At 41.6% G+C, this 17,886-nt stretch overlaps 1 protein-coding gene across 1 annotated transcript; it reads left to right on the top strand.

Annotated features, from left to right (window-relative positions):
* Positions 1–162: 162 nt before the first annotated feature.
* On the top strand, positions 163–14,336 carry LOC138982544 (putative sodium-coupled neutral amino acid transporter 11; the record flags this gene model as incomplete). Its single annotated transcript, XM_070355858.1, is given in 9 exon segments — positions 163–238; positions 976–1,044; positions 2,723–2,835; positions 4,106–4,185; positions 4,766–4,836; positions 6,014–6,175; positions 7,110–7,222; positions 10,429–10,569; positions 11,410–14,336. Coding segments are annotated over 9 exon segments (1,140 nt in total), but the record flags the coding sequence as incomplete, so codon positions are not given.
* Between the last annotated feature and the right edge of the window lie 3,550 nt (positions 14,337–17,886).

Here is a 17,886-nt window from a genome sequence, read left to right on the forward strand (position 1 = left end):
GGAGAGAGACAGGACTAGGATGTAAAAACCGATTTCCTCAATCGTTGAGCCCTTTTTGGGTTTAGTTAACTGCGAATCCCTGTACCTTTGTATTATGTTTGTTTGTTTGTTTGTTTATTCTTAATTTTACCATTTCCTCATGCAATGATTTTTATGTTTCAGGATTTGGTGCTGGTGACATTCGGTCGGCCAGGATTTTACGTGTTGACCGTGCTTCAGTTTCTGTACCCTTTCATTGGTAAGAACGCTGACTGGATACCCCTGGGTCATGCTCCACGCTGAATTATTAATGAATGTGACTTGAGGGTCAAAGGATTAGTAGTGTGAACTTTTCTACTTACACATGGGATTTGTGATTGATGTGAGAAAACGGAGAATGTGTGGGTTTGTTTTTCAGAGGGGAAAGAAATGTCTGAACTAATTGTCGTTTTGGAAGGATTGGCAGTAGTGTTGTAGTGTTAGGGTGTGTGTGTGTGTTCAAGTTATGTAGGGGTGGGTACGTAGTGTGTATGTGTGTCCGTAGTGTGTGTATCTGAGTGTATGTGTGTGTGTGTGTGGGTGTGTGTGTGCGTGTGTGTGTGTGTGTGTGTGCGTGCGTGCGTGCGTGTGTGTGTATGAATGTGTACGTGTACGTGCGTATGTGTGTGTGTGTTTGTGTGTGTGGGTGTGTGTGTGTGTATATATAGAGAGAGAGAGGGAGGGAGAGAGAGAGAGAGAGGGGGAGAGAGAGTGAGAGAGAGAGAGAGAGAGAGAGAGAGAGAGAGAGAGAGAGAGAGAGAGGAACATAGAGGCGAGGAGAGAGAGAGAAGAAGAATACAGGAGAAATGGAGATAGAGGATGACAGTATTTATATGTCTGTGCGTGTTCATGTCTCAACGCGGCTGTGTGTCCTTTGAGATTTCTGTGTCAACTGAGGAGTGAATCTCTCAGAGAGTATATCATAATCACATAATATCCACTTTCCTTTCTTTGCAGCAATGGTGAGCTACAACGTGATCATTGGAGACACAATAACCAAAATTATCCTGTGGATGGGCGGAGACAGTAAGTTTTTCGCTCTCATCAGTGACTATAAAACATTTTTCTATTAATATCTCTTCTTTACAGAAAGGTACCGTCTTTCCCACGCATAATTATGCTCATTAGTTTCTCCAAAACAGATCTATCCAGGCTTGCACCTGCAACAAGAGCACCCTTTCACGTGGACGCATACCAAATATCGAAAGCGTGGTTGCATTCTGTGCAGACTGGAAACAAAAAATAAGTGTCACTTAAACCTGATATTAATTGGGACTTCGCGAAGGTCGCTGCACGAAGCTTTTGTATTGATTTTTTTCCGGTAAAACGACTTCGCGAAGTTTGTGCGAAGTCAACTTTGGACTCAAGTAAGGAAGGCTTTTCGGAAATGGATTCAACAAATCATTCCCACTACTCACTGGAAGCAGCAGGGCGGGGATGTAGCTCCGTCGGTAGCGCGCTGGATTTGTATCCAGTTGGCCGCTGTCAGCGTGAGTTCGTCCCCACGTTCGGCGAGAGATTTATTTCTCAGAGTCAACTTTGTGTGCAGACTCTCCTCGGTGTCCGAACACCCCCCGTGTGTACACGCAAGCACAAGACCAAGTACGCACGAAAAAGATCCTGTAATCCATGTCAGAGTTCGGTGGGTTATAGAAACACGAAAATACCCAGCATGCTTCCTCCGAAAGCGGCGTATGGCTGCGTAAATGGCGGGCCACGGTAAAAACGGTCATACACGTAAAAGCCGTGGGAGTTTCAGCCCATGAACGAACAAACTGGAAGCAGCCATGCAGGCTGTTGATATTGAGCTTAATATGGTAGGGTGTTCTTTCCCCGCGTAAAAGTCTGAACAGTTCTGTGTAAACAAAAACTGTGCCCGTAATTCATCCCAAAGTCGACGTTGCGCAGTCGTTTTACCCAAAATTCCGTGCTAAAGCTCCGTGCGGCCAGCCTCGACTTCGCACAATTAAGGACAGGCTTAACACGCCGAGAAGGAATGATACTATCTAAAAATGATTGCATGCGTATGTAAGGCGTACCTGTGTCCCTGTGAGTGCCAGAGTGTGTAACTGTATGTGAAATGTGCTTAAGTCCGCGACATCTGTGGCTATCTCTAATTCTGCGTTCGGTGCACTCTACCTGAATTTACAGTTGAAACATGTCAAATGTAGCCGCCTACAGTTAGTTTTTGCGCATGTAAAAGACTTAATGGTGAAATTCTGCCAAATTATTCTATTGCACAATTTTTGAACTCCAATAACATGTTATATATAGGCGCGTAACTGCATAACGTTTCTATGAAATTTATGATTTGTAAATGTAACTGTATCTCCACTCGACTCCATAGTTTTGCATTCATTTTCAACACCAGCAGATACCTCATAACAGACCTGGCCTAGTAAATATACCTTCCCGTATAAAACATCTTGTAAATCACCATAGATTGGCACAGGGTTTTTGTTCAGAGTAAAACACTTTTTTTAATTTTTTTTTATCGGAGTTAATATAAGTTCGAAATCAGCCAGGTATGCCTAGTTTTAGTAGGATACGTGTCCTAATAGCGGGAAGGTGCTTATATCAAGTGTAAAAGCTTGGATGGATATAAGGGTATTTACAAGATGCAGTACGTACGCAGGAAGGTATGTTTAACATCATTCGCATCCCAAGATTTAAAACACGACCTTTTTTCTTCTTTTGTGTGCAGATCCTGGAGTGATTCATTCGGTCCTTGGCAACCGACAGTTTGTGATTTTCATCGTCACCGTACTTATCACATTGCCTCTCTCCCTCTACCGCAATATAGGCAAATTGGGAAAGGTGAGGCAAGAAGTCGTATATGGTGTCCTTTCAGACCTGTTACTGCATTTGTGTTATGGCCTTTTGTTTTACTTTAGACCATAGGTATATGCTCTTATATAACTTTAATGTCCTTCTGTTTAGGCTTGATTCATTGTATATCTAGGTGTGATCATGGTGAGGTAGGGCTGGTTCATGATTTAATTGAAGCGCAAGAGGAAGGAGTAATGTTGCGGGGTGGGGATGACATGGGGCTGGTTCATGATTTAATTGAAGCGCAAGAGGCAGGAGTAATGTTGGGTGGGGGTGAGATGGGGCTGGTTCGTGATTTAATTGAAGCGCAAGAGGAAGGAATTGGGTGGAGGTGAGATGGGGCTGGTTCATGATTTCACTAGAGCAAGAGATAGGTAAAGGGGTGGGAAGGGATGCCGGTTTTAAGTAGAGGGAGAATGTTGTAGCTCAGTGCTGTTGATACAGAGAAAGGTGACTCTTGTCGTCGAAATTGGATAAATACGTATACGGTCGTTTTTAAACACCCCGCTTTATAGGTACCTTCTTCTTCGGAGGGGGGGGGGTAGTAGAATGAGAACCCTTGCCTTGGACGGATAGTTAATACGATAGTATCTGTAACGTAGCAAAAGGGCAATCTTAGGGCTAGTTTTCTTGGTAGTTATTGAAGTGACTTATAACAATGAACGAAAAATGTGTAAATATTAATGGACACAGATCGCCGTTGCTATGGAAACAGCCGCCATATTGGATTTCTAGGAAACGGTTTTACAGCGACTTCATACATCAGAAATGCATGATATTTGGCACAAAGATACACATGACTTTTATCTACAATCATATAGAACGATATTTTTACTAAAGACTACAGTTGAATTTATATATATTTTTTTTAATAAGGATTAATGAATTTCTAACCGCATATTCATTAATCCTTATTACAAAAATTAATATAAATTCAACTGTAGTCTTTTCTACAAAAATCGTTCTATATGATTGTAGATAAAAGTCGTGTGTATCTTTGTCCCAAATATTAGAAATTTCTGATGTATAATGTTGTTGTAAACCCGTTTTCTAGAAATCCAATATGGCGCTGTTTAAGCCAATTTTCATAGCATCGGCAGTCTATGTCGTGTAGTATTCACATATTTTTCATTTCATTTCATAAGTCACTTCAATAACTACCCCAAAAAATAAGTTATTCCATGTATTCTCCAAGTTTAATTTTGGTGATTTTAGTGCCTCACATCGCCTTAAAACCATTCTTTTTTCTCTGTTGCAGTGGGCCTTTCTTTCCATTATTTTGATTTCATTTATTGTTGTAGCTTGCATTATTCGCCTGTCAACCTTCGCACATACAATGTAAGTATAAACAGTTGACTGGGTATCAAAAGCTTAAAATAATAAACACTTCTTCCATTGTAAGAAATTCGGCTCACCGTCTCAGATCTGCCCAGTCTTTTACGTGGAATAAAACCACCCCTCCACTTGTTCACATACAACAAGTGAACAGCCTGGGTGCTCTGTGCGCACAGCGAGAATTGTTCTTATCAATTAATGTCGTTATAAAAGTGCATGCATCAAAAATGTCCATATCATCGCAGCAAGCAGTCAGGGTGTTGAGTTTAGGTATGTGACCAAGTTCAGGAGTGGTCCTATCCCATGTAAAAGCCTGACCAGCTCTGAGATGGTGAGCTGAACTGTTTTCACAAGAAGGAGTGTGCCTTAGACGTGGAGGATGTGGATTATGACACCGTTCACCCTATCATGCACATTTCTTTTGTACTAGACAAGTCAAAGCTTTGTTTTCAAACGTGATCAAATATAAGCTGACGGCGGGGTGCGTGCCTGTATGTGTGCACGCTGTGCTTGGAATACTGTGAGGTCGGGCACCAGAAATCTGTCGGCACATATACATTTAACACAATGTCTTTAATTGCAGAGCTCCCACGGAAAATGCGTGGCAATTTGCTAACTATAACGTCACACAGGCAATTGGCATCATGGCTTTTGGTAAGTACTGCTACTCGCCAAAGCACTATTTTGCACTACAGAGAATAGTCCGCGGTTGTGTTAATTGTGAAAGTGGTCATTTGGGGCAGTACATTAAGTATACAACAGATGGGTTGGGGAGGTCCAAAAGATTGCAAACATCAATGTCACTGACAGGCTAATGGCATCATGGCTTTGGTTGGTACGTACTGCTTCACTTCAACAACAGAGAAGAGTCAGTTGGTCACATATATCGGCAGTGCATAACAAGTGTTTTAAGGGTTACTTTGGTATAAGAATGATGTCCTGGAGAGCAGCTCCTAGCATTGCGGACCTCCGTTAAAATGTAGACGGTCATTTTATTTGAGTTTCAGAATCAAGCTATCAATATCTGTATGGCAGCATCACAAATTCTGATGGCAAATGATAACATTGTAGTTGAAAGGGTTCGTGCTTAAAAAAGGCCTAGTAATGACAAAACTGCCTGAATTCACTGAGGCTTCAACCGCATTTACATATGCAAGCATTGGGCATAGAGTACCATGAAGCAGCGAGATATAGTCAAGCTGTCTGCACTGATCCATTATGAGGCTCGGGTTGATTAGATTTTGCTTGTAAAACATCTGCTTTTTTGCTGTGGTTTCCCCCCAAAAGCAGAGTCTGCCAATGTTTGTGGGGATTCAGACTTAAATTACATGATGTGTTGGAAATAGGGGCGGAACTTGCATAACAATGAAATTCAGGATGAAAGAGAAACAAGTTTACGACAGGGCTTTTAAAGCCTCTGGAATTTCACGAAGCACAGATTTGCTTTTAAAGATTATGTGAAGTGCGTGACAAGTAATCATCGCTGGGGAATTGTTAAATTGGTTTTCTCGTCCCTCAACATTTTACTGCGTACGATCTTGGCATACGAAGCAATATTTGACCACTATGTTTCTGGCACAGAAGACCATTGAGGATTGAACCAGGATTGGTGATGAGACCCTGTGGTATGATAGCTGGGGCATTGTCGTTTTCTGATTTGCATTTTCACTTTTGTTGAAAAAGACTAAACCATCCAAACAATATTCGAATATACATGCAATCTGTAACGGGTGTAGCAATATGCAATTTAAAAACAAGCAGCAACAGAACTGTGTGTAAATTGACAATGTAAAAAGTGAGATAACTGATTTGACTTCACTGTGTCTTGTAGCATACATGTGCCACCACAACACATTTCTGATCCACTCGTCGCTGGAGAAGCCGACACAACAACGCTGGGGCTTTGTGGTCCATTTCAGCGTCAGCTTCGCCATGCTCATGTGCCTCCTCCTGGGGATCGTGGGGTACATTTCTTTCACAGGATTCACGCAAGGTGAGACTCTGTCGCAGCCTGTAGCTAGAGATCACATGCACCAGATACACGGAGGATATAGATTCCGTGCTGTTCCCAGGCCTCTCGGTCTTCGGTCATTGACGCATATTGGTCTGTACCCTGGCCGGTCGGCCGTCCAATAGTTTTGACGTGTAGGAGTTCTTCTGACCATCAATTTTCCTGGACATTTTCCTACACATAGTTTCAATCCAGGTCAAATTTAACTGTTGTCCTCTGAGGCAGGGAACAGCACTGTAGCTTTAACAAAATACATAACAAATAACATAAAAAATAATAATTTTACACGTCATGCTCTGCTCTAGCTTTCAGCAAGCTTCAGTTAAATCAGACCCGTATTAATGCTGTCCTCTGAGCTGTGCATTTAAAGAACTTTCCTTCCCGCGTATAAACAATTCTATACAGTATATACATACTTTTAGATGGAATATGATAGGTGTGCTTGTTATTACATACGTGAACCTATGTTTTATATTTTATGTGTGTTGTCCTTTTGTCCAATTGTTGTTATAATCGTTTACAGGCAGGAAATTTTCCATTTTTATGTAACATTTTAATGGACAATTAAGTGTTATTATTGTTATTATTATTATATGAGCTTTAATTCATGCCAAAATATATTACCAGTCTGGCTGCTTCCAGCTGGGTAGAGAGGTTTTTGTTGTTATTGATTTAATTTCACAGATTGATATACGTGTCAATTACTAAACTAATTTAGCAACAAAAACAAAAATAACAACTCTGCACAGGTGTTAGATTATTGATAGTTGTCTAACTCTAAGGGTGTTCATATATCCCTGTGGTTGGAGTCAAAGGAGTTCATTTTCTATATGTTACCCTTTTGATGCATGAAGATACAATCAATCACCTTGGCTTACTATCTTCCTCCCCCCTCCCCCCCCCCTCCCCCTGCCAGGTGATCTGCTGGAGAACTACTGCTGGGAAGACACGATGATGAACATTGCTCGCATTGCCTTCGCCATCACCATCATGCTCACCTTCCCTGTGGAGTGCTTTGTCACTCGTGAGGTATGTCGTACCACCTGTAATTACCTTACAGAATAAGGTAGGAGAGGGTTGGTATACACAAAATGCTATTAGTGAAGCTTCCTGCATGCGTTATTCAGACACTACTTGTTTGTAAACTGACATTTTGGGGGCATGATTTTGTTTAGTAACACGAACTAGCTTAATTCCTTGATTCTTACATTTTGAAAGACAAAAAGAGAGTGAAGTATCTTTCATTCGAATTATTTCACTTTTATTTTTAATCAGCTTCATTACATTTGTTATTCTCTTATACCATTGGGACATTCGAGCCGCTAAATTCTTCCAAGTGCATAGCTGGCAGCAAAGAGAGTCACGTTACCCAGATCTGTTTGCCCGTTCAGGTGATATCAGCCACAAACACACTCTAGCAGCGTGACCCGGCGTCGAGGTCTTTTACCATTGCGATGACACAGGCGGGGGGGGGGGGGGGGGGGGGGCGGCGGCGGCATATTTATATATACTAGATGATTACCCGCTTCGCCGGGTATCGGCTTCGCCGGGAAGAAGTAGAGCCGAATACCAGGCTGCGCCTGGGACATGGCTCTGCCGGGTGTACGGAAAGGAGATAAACGCGCAAAACACTGGAGACCTTCTAAAAATAGTAACGTGCAGTGACCTTCTAAAAATAGTAACGTAGTAACGGGAATATGGATTGACGCCACACGGAGGAAGGGAGATAATCGCTGCTGAAAACACTGGAGAAGATAAGGAAGAGTTACTGGTAGCGGATCCCGACCCAAAAAAAAAACAAAAAAAATCGGTACAGCGCTGCGCGCTGAGAGCACATGTTGAAATATCTCATCTATATATATACGACTAGTATCTGTCTGTCTGTCTGTCTGTCTGTTCGCGATGCACAGCCAAAGTTCTCGGTGGATCGTTTTCAAATTTGGACACCGTATTCAGGCTACACCCGGGACACAACCTCATCGATGAGATATTTCAACACGTGCTCTCAGCGCGCAGCGCTGTGCGCGCTGAACCGATTTCTTTGTGTTTTTATATTTAGTCAAGTTTTGACTAAATATTTTAACATCGAGGGGGAATCGAAACGAGGGTCGTGGTGTATGTGCGTATGTGTGTGCGTGCGTGTGTGTGTGTGTGTGTGTAGAGCGATTCAGACTAAACTACTGGACCGATCTTTATGAAATTTGACATGAGAGTTCCTGGGTATGAAATCCCCGAACGTTTTTTTCATTTTTTCTATAAATGTCTTTGATGACGTCATATCCGGCTTTTCGTGAAAGTTGAGGCGGCACTGTCACGCCCTCATTTTTCAACCAAATTGGTTGAAATTTTGGTCAAGTAATCTTCGACGAAGCCCGGGGTTCGGTATTGCATTTCAGCTTGGTGGCTTAAAAATTAATTAATGACTTTGGTCATTAAAAATCGGAAAATTGTAAAAAAAAATAAAAATTTATAAAACGATCCAAATTTACGTTTATCTTATTCTCCGTCATTTGCTGATTCCAAAAACATATAAATATGTTATATTCGGATTAAAAACAAGCTCTGAAAATTAAATATATAAAAATTATTATCAAAATTAAATTGTCCAAATCAATTTAAAAACACTTTCATCTTATTCCTTGTCGGTTCCTGATTCCAAAAACATATAGATATGATATGTTTGGATTAAAAACACGCTCAGAAAGTTAAAACAAAGAGAGGTACAGAAAAGCGTGCTATCCTTCTTAGCGCAACTACTACCCCGCTCTTCTTGTCAATTTCACTGCCTTTGCCATGAGCGGTGGACTGACGATGCTACGAGTATACGGTCTTGCTGAAAAATGGCAGCTACTTGACTAAATATTGTATTTTCGCCTTACGCGACTTGTTTGTTTTTGTTGTCGGGATCCACTACCAGCCTGGTATTCGGCTCTACTTCTTCCCGGCGAAGCCGGTACCCGGCGAAGCGGGTAATCATCTAGTATATATATATATATACCGTCTCTGAGTCTTCACTAATAGTTGATCCGTGCCTGTTCGTGGCTGGATTCGAACATGTAACCCGAGGAACAAAAGTGCTCAAACTGTTGAGTTGAAACTGTGTCTAGTTTGAAGCATAAGACATGCAACACTAATGTTCTGGTATGCTGGCACTGTCACATGTCACGTGCCTGTGAAAGGTACCGTGCTTCACGAGCACCTGACACTCCCTGAGACAGGGTAATTCTAAGATGATGCCGTGAAGTCTCTCAGTGTCTGAGCCGTCTCGATAGAAGTGGGTTCAGCACAGATCAAGTGCCACCCTGTCACCTTGACGTCTGACCTCAAGCCAAGTCCTGCTTGAAAGGCGGGACAGTGCTCATCTATCTCTCTACTTTATCTCCTTGTGTGACCATACAGCGGATCATGGGCTTGGTTAGCAATGTCAGATGAGTCCAGTTGCAACAAAGTATAGTGGGGTAACACCTGCATTGGGCATATGCTTTATTTGCATAGGCCCAGGGTCTCTTTAGATTCCTAGTTTTTTTGTTTTTTTTGGGGGGGGGGGGGGGGGCGGCTTAAAAAAAGGGGGGGGGGGGGAATTTACAGTGAAAGAAAATTTTCCTATTTAGAGAAATCTTGCTGCATTCATGGTTTGAAAATACAATTGACCCCCCCCCCCCCCCCCTCCCCCATATTTTAAGACTTCCCTGAATATAAAGTAAATAGGGCCTTACAAGAGACGGATTCGTAAAATGGGGATATACAGTAAAACTGAGATATACAGTAACACTGAGATATACAGTAACACTGAGATATACAGTAACACTGAGATATACAGTAACACTGAGATATACAGTAACACTGAGATATACAGTAAAACTGAGATATACAGTAAAACTGAGATATACAGTAACACTGAGATATACAGTAAAACTGAGATATACAGTAAAACCTCCCAGTTACAACCTTCAACATGTCAAAAAAATCGTTCGCAAAATTGAGGCGTCTTTATTAGGAATCACACATTTTGCCCCCCCCCCCCCCCCCCAACACACACACACGCAAACCCAAACATGATAAAAACAAAATCCTGGTAGTTTCATTCCAAAAACAGAGTCTTGATTACGGGTGAGTTTTAAATCGGGGGTCACTGTATATAAGCTCTGTTAATAAATCAGTTTTGCCTCTGTACATTTGCTATACAGTATTATGATGTAGGCCGCATTTAATAACATCTGCGTTGATTATTTCAGGTGGTAGAGAATGCAGTGTTTCCTTCTAACCCCGGACCTTCGCCATTGTGGCGTCATATAACTGTCACGGTCATCATTGTCTTTCTGGTCGGCGCAGTATCCATGGCAACTGATTGTCTGGGAATCGTGCTGACATTCAACGTAAGTATAGTGTGTAGACCCACTGTGTGTGCGTGTGTGTGTGTGTGTGTGTGTGTGTGTGTGTGTGTATTTGTGTGTGTCAGTGTGTGCGCGTGCGTGCGTACGTGTGTGTGTGTGTGTGTCAGTGTGTGTGTCAGGGTATGTGTGTATGTGTTTGTGAACGTGTATGTGTGTGTGTGTGTGAGAGAGAGAGAGAGAGAGAGAGAGAGAGAGAGAGAGAGAGAGAGAGAGAGAGAGAGAGAGAGAGAGAGAGAGAGAGAGAGAGATGCCCTGCTTAAGTTCACACCCAGAGACATTATTTTACTGGCAACACATGTACATGTGCCGATATGTTGTTTCCAATAAATGTTGACACATATGCAGGCTTACACTTAAGAAAAGGTTCCAGCTGAGAGAATCCAAAGACTTTGGTTTTACAGCAAAGGTGTTAGTGGTTACGGTTTCGATGACCACAAAAGATGAAGAACTTGTAGTATCACTGACTCTATTGCGTGTCCTTAAGTATGCAATAACTGCCTGTCCTCTTGTTCGTTTTTACCTCAGTCTCTGCTTGCGAATCTCTTTGCATCATGTGTATATATAATCAAGCTATCTCTCATCCCTGTCAGCAGTGGGGGCAGTAAATGATATAGTATTTCGTTTCACATAACCGCATGTATCTTTAATGGCTGCTACTGCTGCCGATAATACAAAGGATCGTGCTGAAGATGACAACGTTAAACAGTTTGCATTTCTTTCTTTTTTGTTCCATTTTTTTTTCAGTGTACCCCCATGGGGTTTCTTGAATAAATCCTTTGCCTTGCCTTTCATGTTAACGTCTCTATCATCTCTCCTCCACAGGGGGTACTGATAGCGTCTCCTCTGGCCTACATCATTCCGCCGCTGTGTGTGATGCGCTTGCGTCAGGAGGCCCTGCTGTCCAGGGCCAATGTGGGCCCCGTCCTCCTGGCCCTCTTCGGCCTCTTCGTCATGGTGGTCGGCACCGTCATGGGCCTGTTGGAGACCATCTACGACAGCGGCAACGTCTGCTCCCACGGAGCGGAGCCAGTCTACTGCCCCGATTTTGCCGGTGGCAACGCAAGTTCTGCAGCTGCTGGGGCGTCGTCCACACAGAGTCCCTTCTCAACCACGCCTCTGTCGCTTATCCCAGTGTAACTTTGTGTTCTTGGGATTTTTTTTTCCTGGCGTGACGTACCATTTTGAAGCCCGTGTTCAAAAGGGATTTTTTTTCCTGGCGTGACGTACCATTTTGAAGCCCGTGTTCAAAACGGGGATTTTTTTGTGCTGGTGGCAACCGAAGTTCAGCAGCTGGTGGGGCTTCATCCACACAGAGTCCCTTCTCCACCACGCCTCTGATCCAAGTGTAACTTTGTGTTCTTGGGATTTTTTTCTGATTTGTTTTCTTTCTGGTAGCAAAGGAAGTTCAGCAGCTGGTGGGGCGTCATCCACACAGAGTCCCTTCTCCACCACGCCTCTCACGCTGATCCCAGTGTAACTGTATGTCCTTGTGGAATTTGTTGGGATTTGTTTTGCTGGTGGCAACGCAAGTTCAGAAGCTGGTGGAGCGTCATCCACATAGAGTTCCTTCTTTACCACGCCTCTGTCTCTGATACCAGTGTAACTTTGTGTTCTTGGGATTCTTTTTTTCGCTGCTGGCAACGGAAGTTCAGCAGCTGGTGGAGTGTCATCTACACAGACTCCCTTCTCCGCCACTCCTATGTCGCTGATCCCAGTGTAACGTTTTGTTCTGGGGATCTCCCGCTGGAGCCAGTCTACAGCCCTGATTTTGCCGGTGGCAACGCAAGTTCTGCAGCTGCTGGGGCGTCATCCACAAAGCCCCTTCTCCACAACCCCTCTGTCGCTGATCCCAGTGTAACTTTGTGTTCTTGGGATGATTTTTGTTTGGGGGGGGGGGGGGGGGGTGGCAACGGAAGTTCAGCAGCTGGTAGGTCGTCATCGACACAGTCCCTCTGTAGCTGATCCCACTGTAACTTTGTGTTCTTGGGATTTTTTTTCCTGGCGTGGCGTACCATTTTGAAGCCCGCGTTCAAAAAGTGAGAACTGTTTTGTGCTGTTCCCTGCTGTCACCAGAACGTGCACTTGGAGGCAGGAGACCAGAGAAGTCAAACTTTAGTCCTGGAAAAAGAATGCTGAAGTGAAATAGACGAACTCCAGAAATAACTCTGTCGGGTGTAAAACTGAGGATTGTGAAAGAGTGAATACTCTTGCTTATAGTGAGGCAAGCTTTCTACACGTGCTCCTTGTCCACATGTTTCAGACCCACCTCTCGATAGTGACTGGCCTATAGAGTCACGTGAAAAAGTTTGACTCAATGAAAAGGAAGAGCATTCACTCTTCTACAAGTCATACAAACCCGACAGAGTTATTTCCGAACATCGTCTATTACCAAGGGTTTGTGATATTCTTTGAACGGATCAAAAAGGATGAATGTCGTGTGCAAAGGAATACGGCACAAGAAATGAGGTGCAGCTATCGAAATGGCATACCGCTGCTCTTGAAAGGGTAAAGTTTAACACCTTCAGGGGAATGTGGAGGAACAATGCCTGCTTCGCCAAACAGACCATAACATTTTAGGTTTTGTTTCCTGCTGAATGAATGGAAAAGGATTCATTTTTGAACTGGCTCAAGAAGAAATTGAATGTTGCCAGAAAGGCATATCTGTGTATTAAATATTGTGTTTTCAAGTGTATATTACAGCAAAACAGAAGAATGTAGCAGTGTAGTGAGTTGAAATTGTGTTATTCATTGAGTTCTTTTATTTATTTATCATCCTGCTGATGGAATGAGATGGTAAATGCATCCGAGCACACAAGGCTAGAGGGTAGGTCATTGAAGTGGTAATAATTCTCAAGATGGAAGAACCTATCTGACGAATTGAACTGGACCAAAACTTGTCCTTGTCACGTCCCAAGTGTTTCCTAGTTTGTGTGAGATTTTTAATTTTTTAATTTTTTTCTTCTTTTTTTTCTAACATTCAGCTCCCTCGAACCAGTCGACAATCCCTGATGTACATGTTTTAAGGTTCATATCAATGACGAATCATGTCATGAATGTAATTGTGTAACTGATTGTCATTTGCATTCTTGAGTTAATCTTAATTCTAAAAAAATGATTGCATTTAGTGATGAGTGTATAGTTAAACTGATACCAGTACAGTACTGCGCAGTCGATAATGTTATGGCTACATGGTTGTTCAGAATCTATGTGAAAACCAGTAATTCCTCATTATCATTTTTTGTCAATTTAATGTTATTCTTCATAAAGCATAGTATATAAAACATAGCAATGTTTTTTTGTGTGAGTGTATGTTACCAGCGTTTACCAACGTTGACCTTTAGTGAAAATGTGTAGAGTTGAACCTTTTCACAGTCTTTGATGACGGTGATTTCCAAGGTCAGAAACACAAAACTTTCTATTGAATTATTGTTTCGAACAAATGATAAAATCTTTAAAAACAAAAACAAACAAAAACAGGAACAAATATCTAAGAACTGTAAAACAATTTTAAAAACAAAATGAGCAGTTTGCACTGCAACGAGTATATAATTATATACTTGGACTACAGTCCCAAATAGCCCGAATGAACAAATTCGTCAATGACTTGGTTCAAGGGAAGTAAATGCTTTCTGTCAAGGAGTGAGTGCAATGTATTGCATTCATCAGGCTTATTGTCCCCCTTTAAGAATCCTTGTGTGAATGAGAATACAGTTGTTCCACGTCAGATCTTCAGTGGACTTCATTCTCCCCCTCCCACCCAACCCCCAACCCCCCCTCCCAATATAAGACAATGTAGCCAAACACTAGTCTAAACGGAAGATGGTAGACACATATGCATATTTCTACGAATTAGTGAGGTAGGTGTGTGTATGTGTGTTTTCAGTGAGAGAGGGGGGCGGGGAGAGAACAGAGAGAGAGAGAGAGAGAGAGAGAGAGAGAGAGAGAGAGAGAGAGAGAGAGAGAGAGAGAGAGACAATAGGAGCAGCCAGACTTTTCGTACCTGCTAACTAAATCAGCTGCGTTACCCAGTTTATAATCAAAATCTCACCAGGGTTTTTGTAACATTCTTTACGACTGTCTAGATCGACTGCATACATTATGATGCCAACTAAAGTACATCAGTGCATGTATTTATCTTTATTTGTTAATAAGGAGAGTACTGTACTGTAACAATTCAAGTTGGAACGATTTTGAGTTGCACTCACACTTATACAGAAGATAATCTTAATATACAGTTTTAGTTTTTTGTCTCCTCTGTTTTGCAGAAAAAGATCAGGCTGGGTGATTTATTAGTGTATTAATAATTGAAAGGTTTTTGTTTGCTTGTTGTTTTGTCCAAAATTACTGGATAGATATTCTTACATTCCACTTCGTTATTGGACTTCTGACTTTACCATGGGGACCATTGGTGGTACTTTTGCTCTCTTTTTTTGTTTTAATATAAATAATGTTGGGAGAGTCTCTGTCCTTCATTCATCTTATATCTTCTTTATTTATTTCAGTTTGGTAGACTTGGTTACCTTGTAACTGGTGTTACATTCAGTCCTATGTGACAAAAATAAATGTGATTTGAAAAATGTTACTGTGATGTAAAGCTCATAATGAAAGTATACATTTACATTATAAGTATTTTTATGAACATGATTCTGTACAATCTATTAATTTTACATCCACATATATGTATTTACATTTACAAATCGTCAGATCCTGTCTGTAGGTACAACTTCAACCTCCCCACCTCCTTCCCTCCCCTTTAATGGCACATGTTTGAATCCTGTTTCATGAACTCTTCTTTACAATTAAAACCCTGGTGATTTCTTTGGACTTTTGCTTCTTTTTTTTTCTTCAAACCTTTGAAATTTAAAGAAGAAAACCGTTGTAATTTGTATTTGTGGAAATAATATTTGTTTGTTATTATTCCTGAACTGTTTCTGGCCATATCTTTTAATTCTTGTAACTCGTGTTTTTCTGTACAGTGTACATCATGGGAGGGTATGGCCACATCTATTGTACTGCTGTTTTAAACCTACCTTAATTAGTCCTTCCCATGTGGACTGTGTAGTCCTTCACATAGATCCATCCAGGCTTTACTTGGGATTATAGTTCTGCTACACAATCTACAGCCTACTTGGTTTTTGCTCACAGTGGGAAATGTTGGCAAAATGAATGTGGGGCGGGGACGTAACTCTGTTGGTAGCGCGCTGGCTTTGTAGCCAGTTGGTCGCTATCAGCGTGGGTTCGATCCCCACGTTCGGCGAGAGATTTATTTCTCGGAGTCAACTTTGTGCAGACTCTCTTCGGTGTCCGAACACCCCCGTGTGCACACATGCGCACGAAAAAGATCCCACGTTCACAGCGAAAGTCTCAGGGCTTGGAAAACACGAAGACACGCATGCATCATCTCTCGTCTCTGATTATCATGATCGTATTTTCGATACTTTGACGAGACAAACCCAATGCTGGTGTGTCGAAGAAGACAGCCACAGCGGGCTTGTTCGAATCAAAGTATCACACCATATCCTTAGCGTATTACCAATACCGTGTCCCAATATAGACCAGTTGGTCTAAGAGGACGTTAAACCCTCATAGTCAGTCAGTCAAAATGAATGTTGTAACCACAGTGGAACCCCTCTTTTAACACCCCCAACTTAAGACCCCCTCCTTTTTTGAGTCACTTGAGAAAAAGTGACTCTATGTAATCGGTCAGTGTTAGTCTGTCCGGCCGGCCGGCCGTAGACACCACCTTAACGTTGGACTTTTCTCGGAAACTATCAAAGCGATCGGGCTCATATTTTGTTTAGTCGTGACCTCCAATGACCTCTACACTTTAACGATGGTTTCGTTGACCTTTGACCTTTTTCAAGGTCACAGGTCAGCGTCAAAGGAAAAATTAGACATTTTATATCTTTGACAAAGTTCATCGGATGTGATTGAAACTTTGTAGGATTATTCTTTACATCAAAGTATTTACATCTGTAGCCTTTTACGAACGTTATCAGAAAAACAAGGGAGATAACTAGCCTTTTCTGTTCGGCAACACACAACTTAACGTTGGGCTTTTCTCGGAAACTATAAAAGTGACCGGGCTCAAATTTTATGTGAACGTGACTCATTGTGTTGTGAATAGCAATTTCTTCCTGTCCATCTGATGCCTCATATAATATTCAGAACTGCGAAAGTGACTCGATCGAGCGTTTGCTCTTCTTGTTTTAAGACACTGTTATCTCAGACCTTCTGTTCATAAACTTACCCCTATTTTAAGACTCCCTTCTTTTTCAGACCCGATTTTAGTGGAATTAAGACACCAAATCGAAGATTCTCTCCCTTTAGACACTTTTTTTTCTATGATTTTCTGTTCATAACCTCTGTATAAATGTACCCCCATTTTCAGATTCCCTCCCTTTTTATGAGCTAATTTTCTCTTATTTTATTAGCTCTTAAAAAGGGGGGAGGGGGGGGGGGGGTGTCAACTACACACAAAATTGTGCTCTGCCCAGAAAGCAGAAAGCAGCCAGGCCGGCTACTATTTTTTTTATGTGTCCAAAAGGAAAGGTGCTTTTATCCCATGTAAAAGTCTGGACAAATCTGTGGTGGTTTACATGATCAGTTTACAGAGGAAGCAAGGTAGCTTACTTCTGAGCTCAACAGTGGTGATGAAAGGGAGGTTGCAGGCCGTGTGAGTGTGTGTAATGTGTAACATCAAAATGTACAAAAACGGTCACTGTGGTCACAATTACTTGTATGTATCCATAGACTGTTTTCCATAATTAAAATTTGTTTTATAATAAATTACTGATACTTCCTTGAACTTTTAGAAATTCAGCTTGAAGTTGGAGTCAGTGAGCTCAGTAAAGTTTGTATACATTTTGCTCCAACTTTGACCCTGCGTTTCTCCAATCAGAGGTTTCATGCAGTCAACGGTGTCCAAAGTAATGGCCACATATGATAATTGGTACCTGTGTTATTTTACTTGTAGTGTGATTCTGATGATGAGTAAGTCTACATCTACATATTGTAATTATTATTATTGCATGTGATCTTTAGATTTTCTTTCGTTCGTTATATCACAAAGTTTCAAGATTTTATGATTTTGTTACTAATCAACTTAATTGCTGTAAGAATAATATTAATGTCATGAGGACCACAAGGTAAAATGAGATATTTGCTGTACAGACGTATCTTCTAAGTTGTGTGAAAACATTTTGTGACATTCATTCACGCTAGAAAAAAGTGTGGGATTTGATTTAAATTGAAAATGAATTTGTTAGTATAATTAAAGAATACATTCTCCTGTAGACT

Source organism: Littorina saxatilis, linkage group LG12, assembly GCF_037325665.1.
Source record: "Littorina saxatilis isolate snail1 linkage group LG12, US_GU_Lsax_2.0, whole genome shotgun sequence".
Taxonomy (NCBI): domain Eukaryota; kingdom Metazoa; phylum Mollusca; class Gastropoda; order Littorinimorpha; family Littorinidae; genus Littorina; species Littorina saxatilis.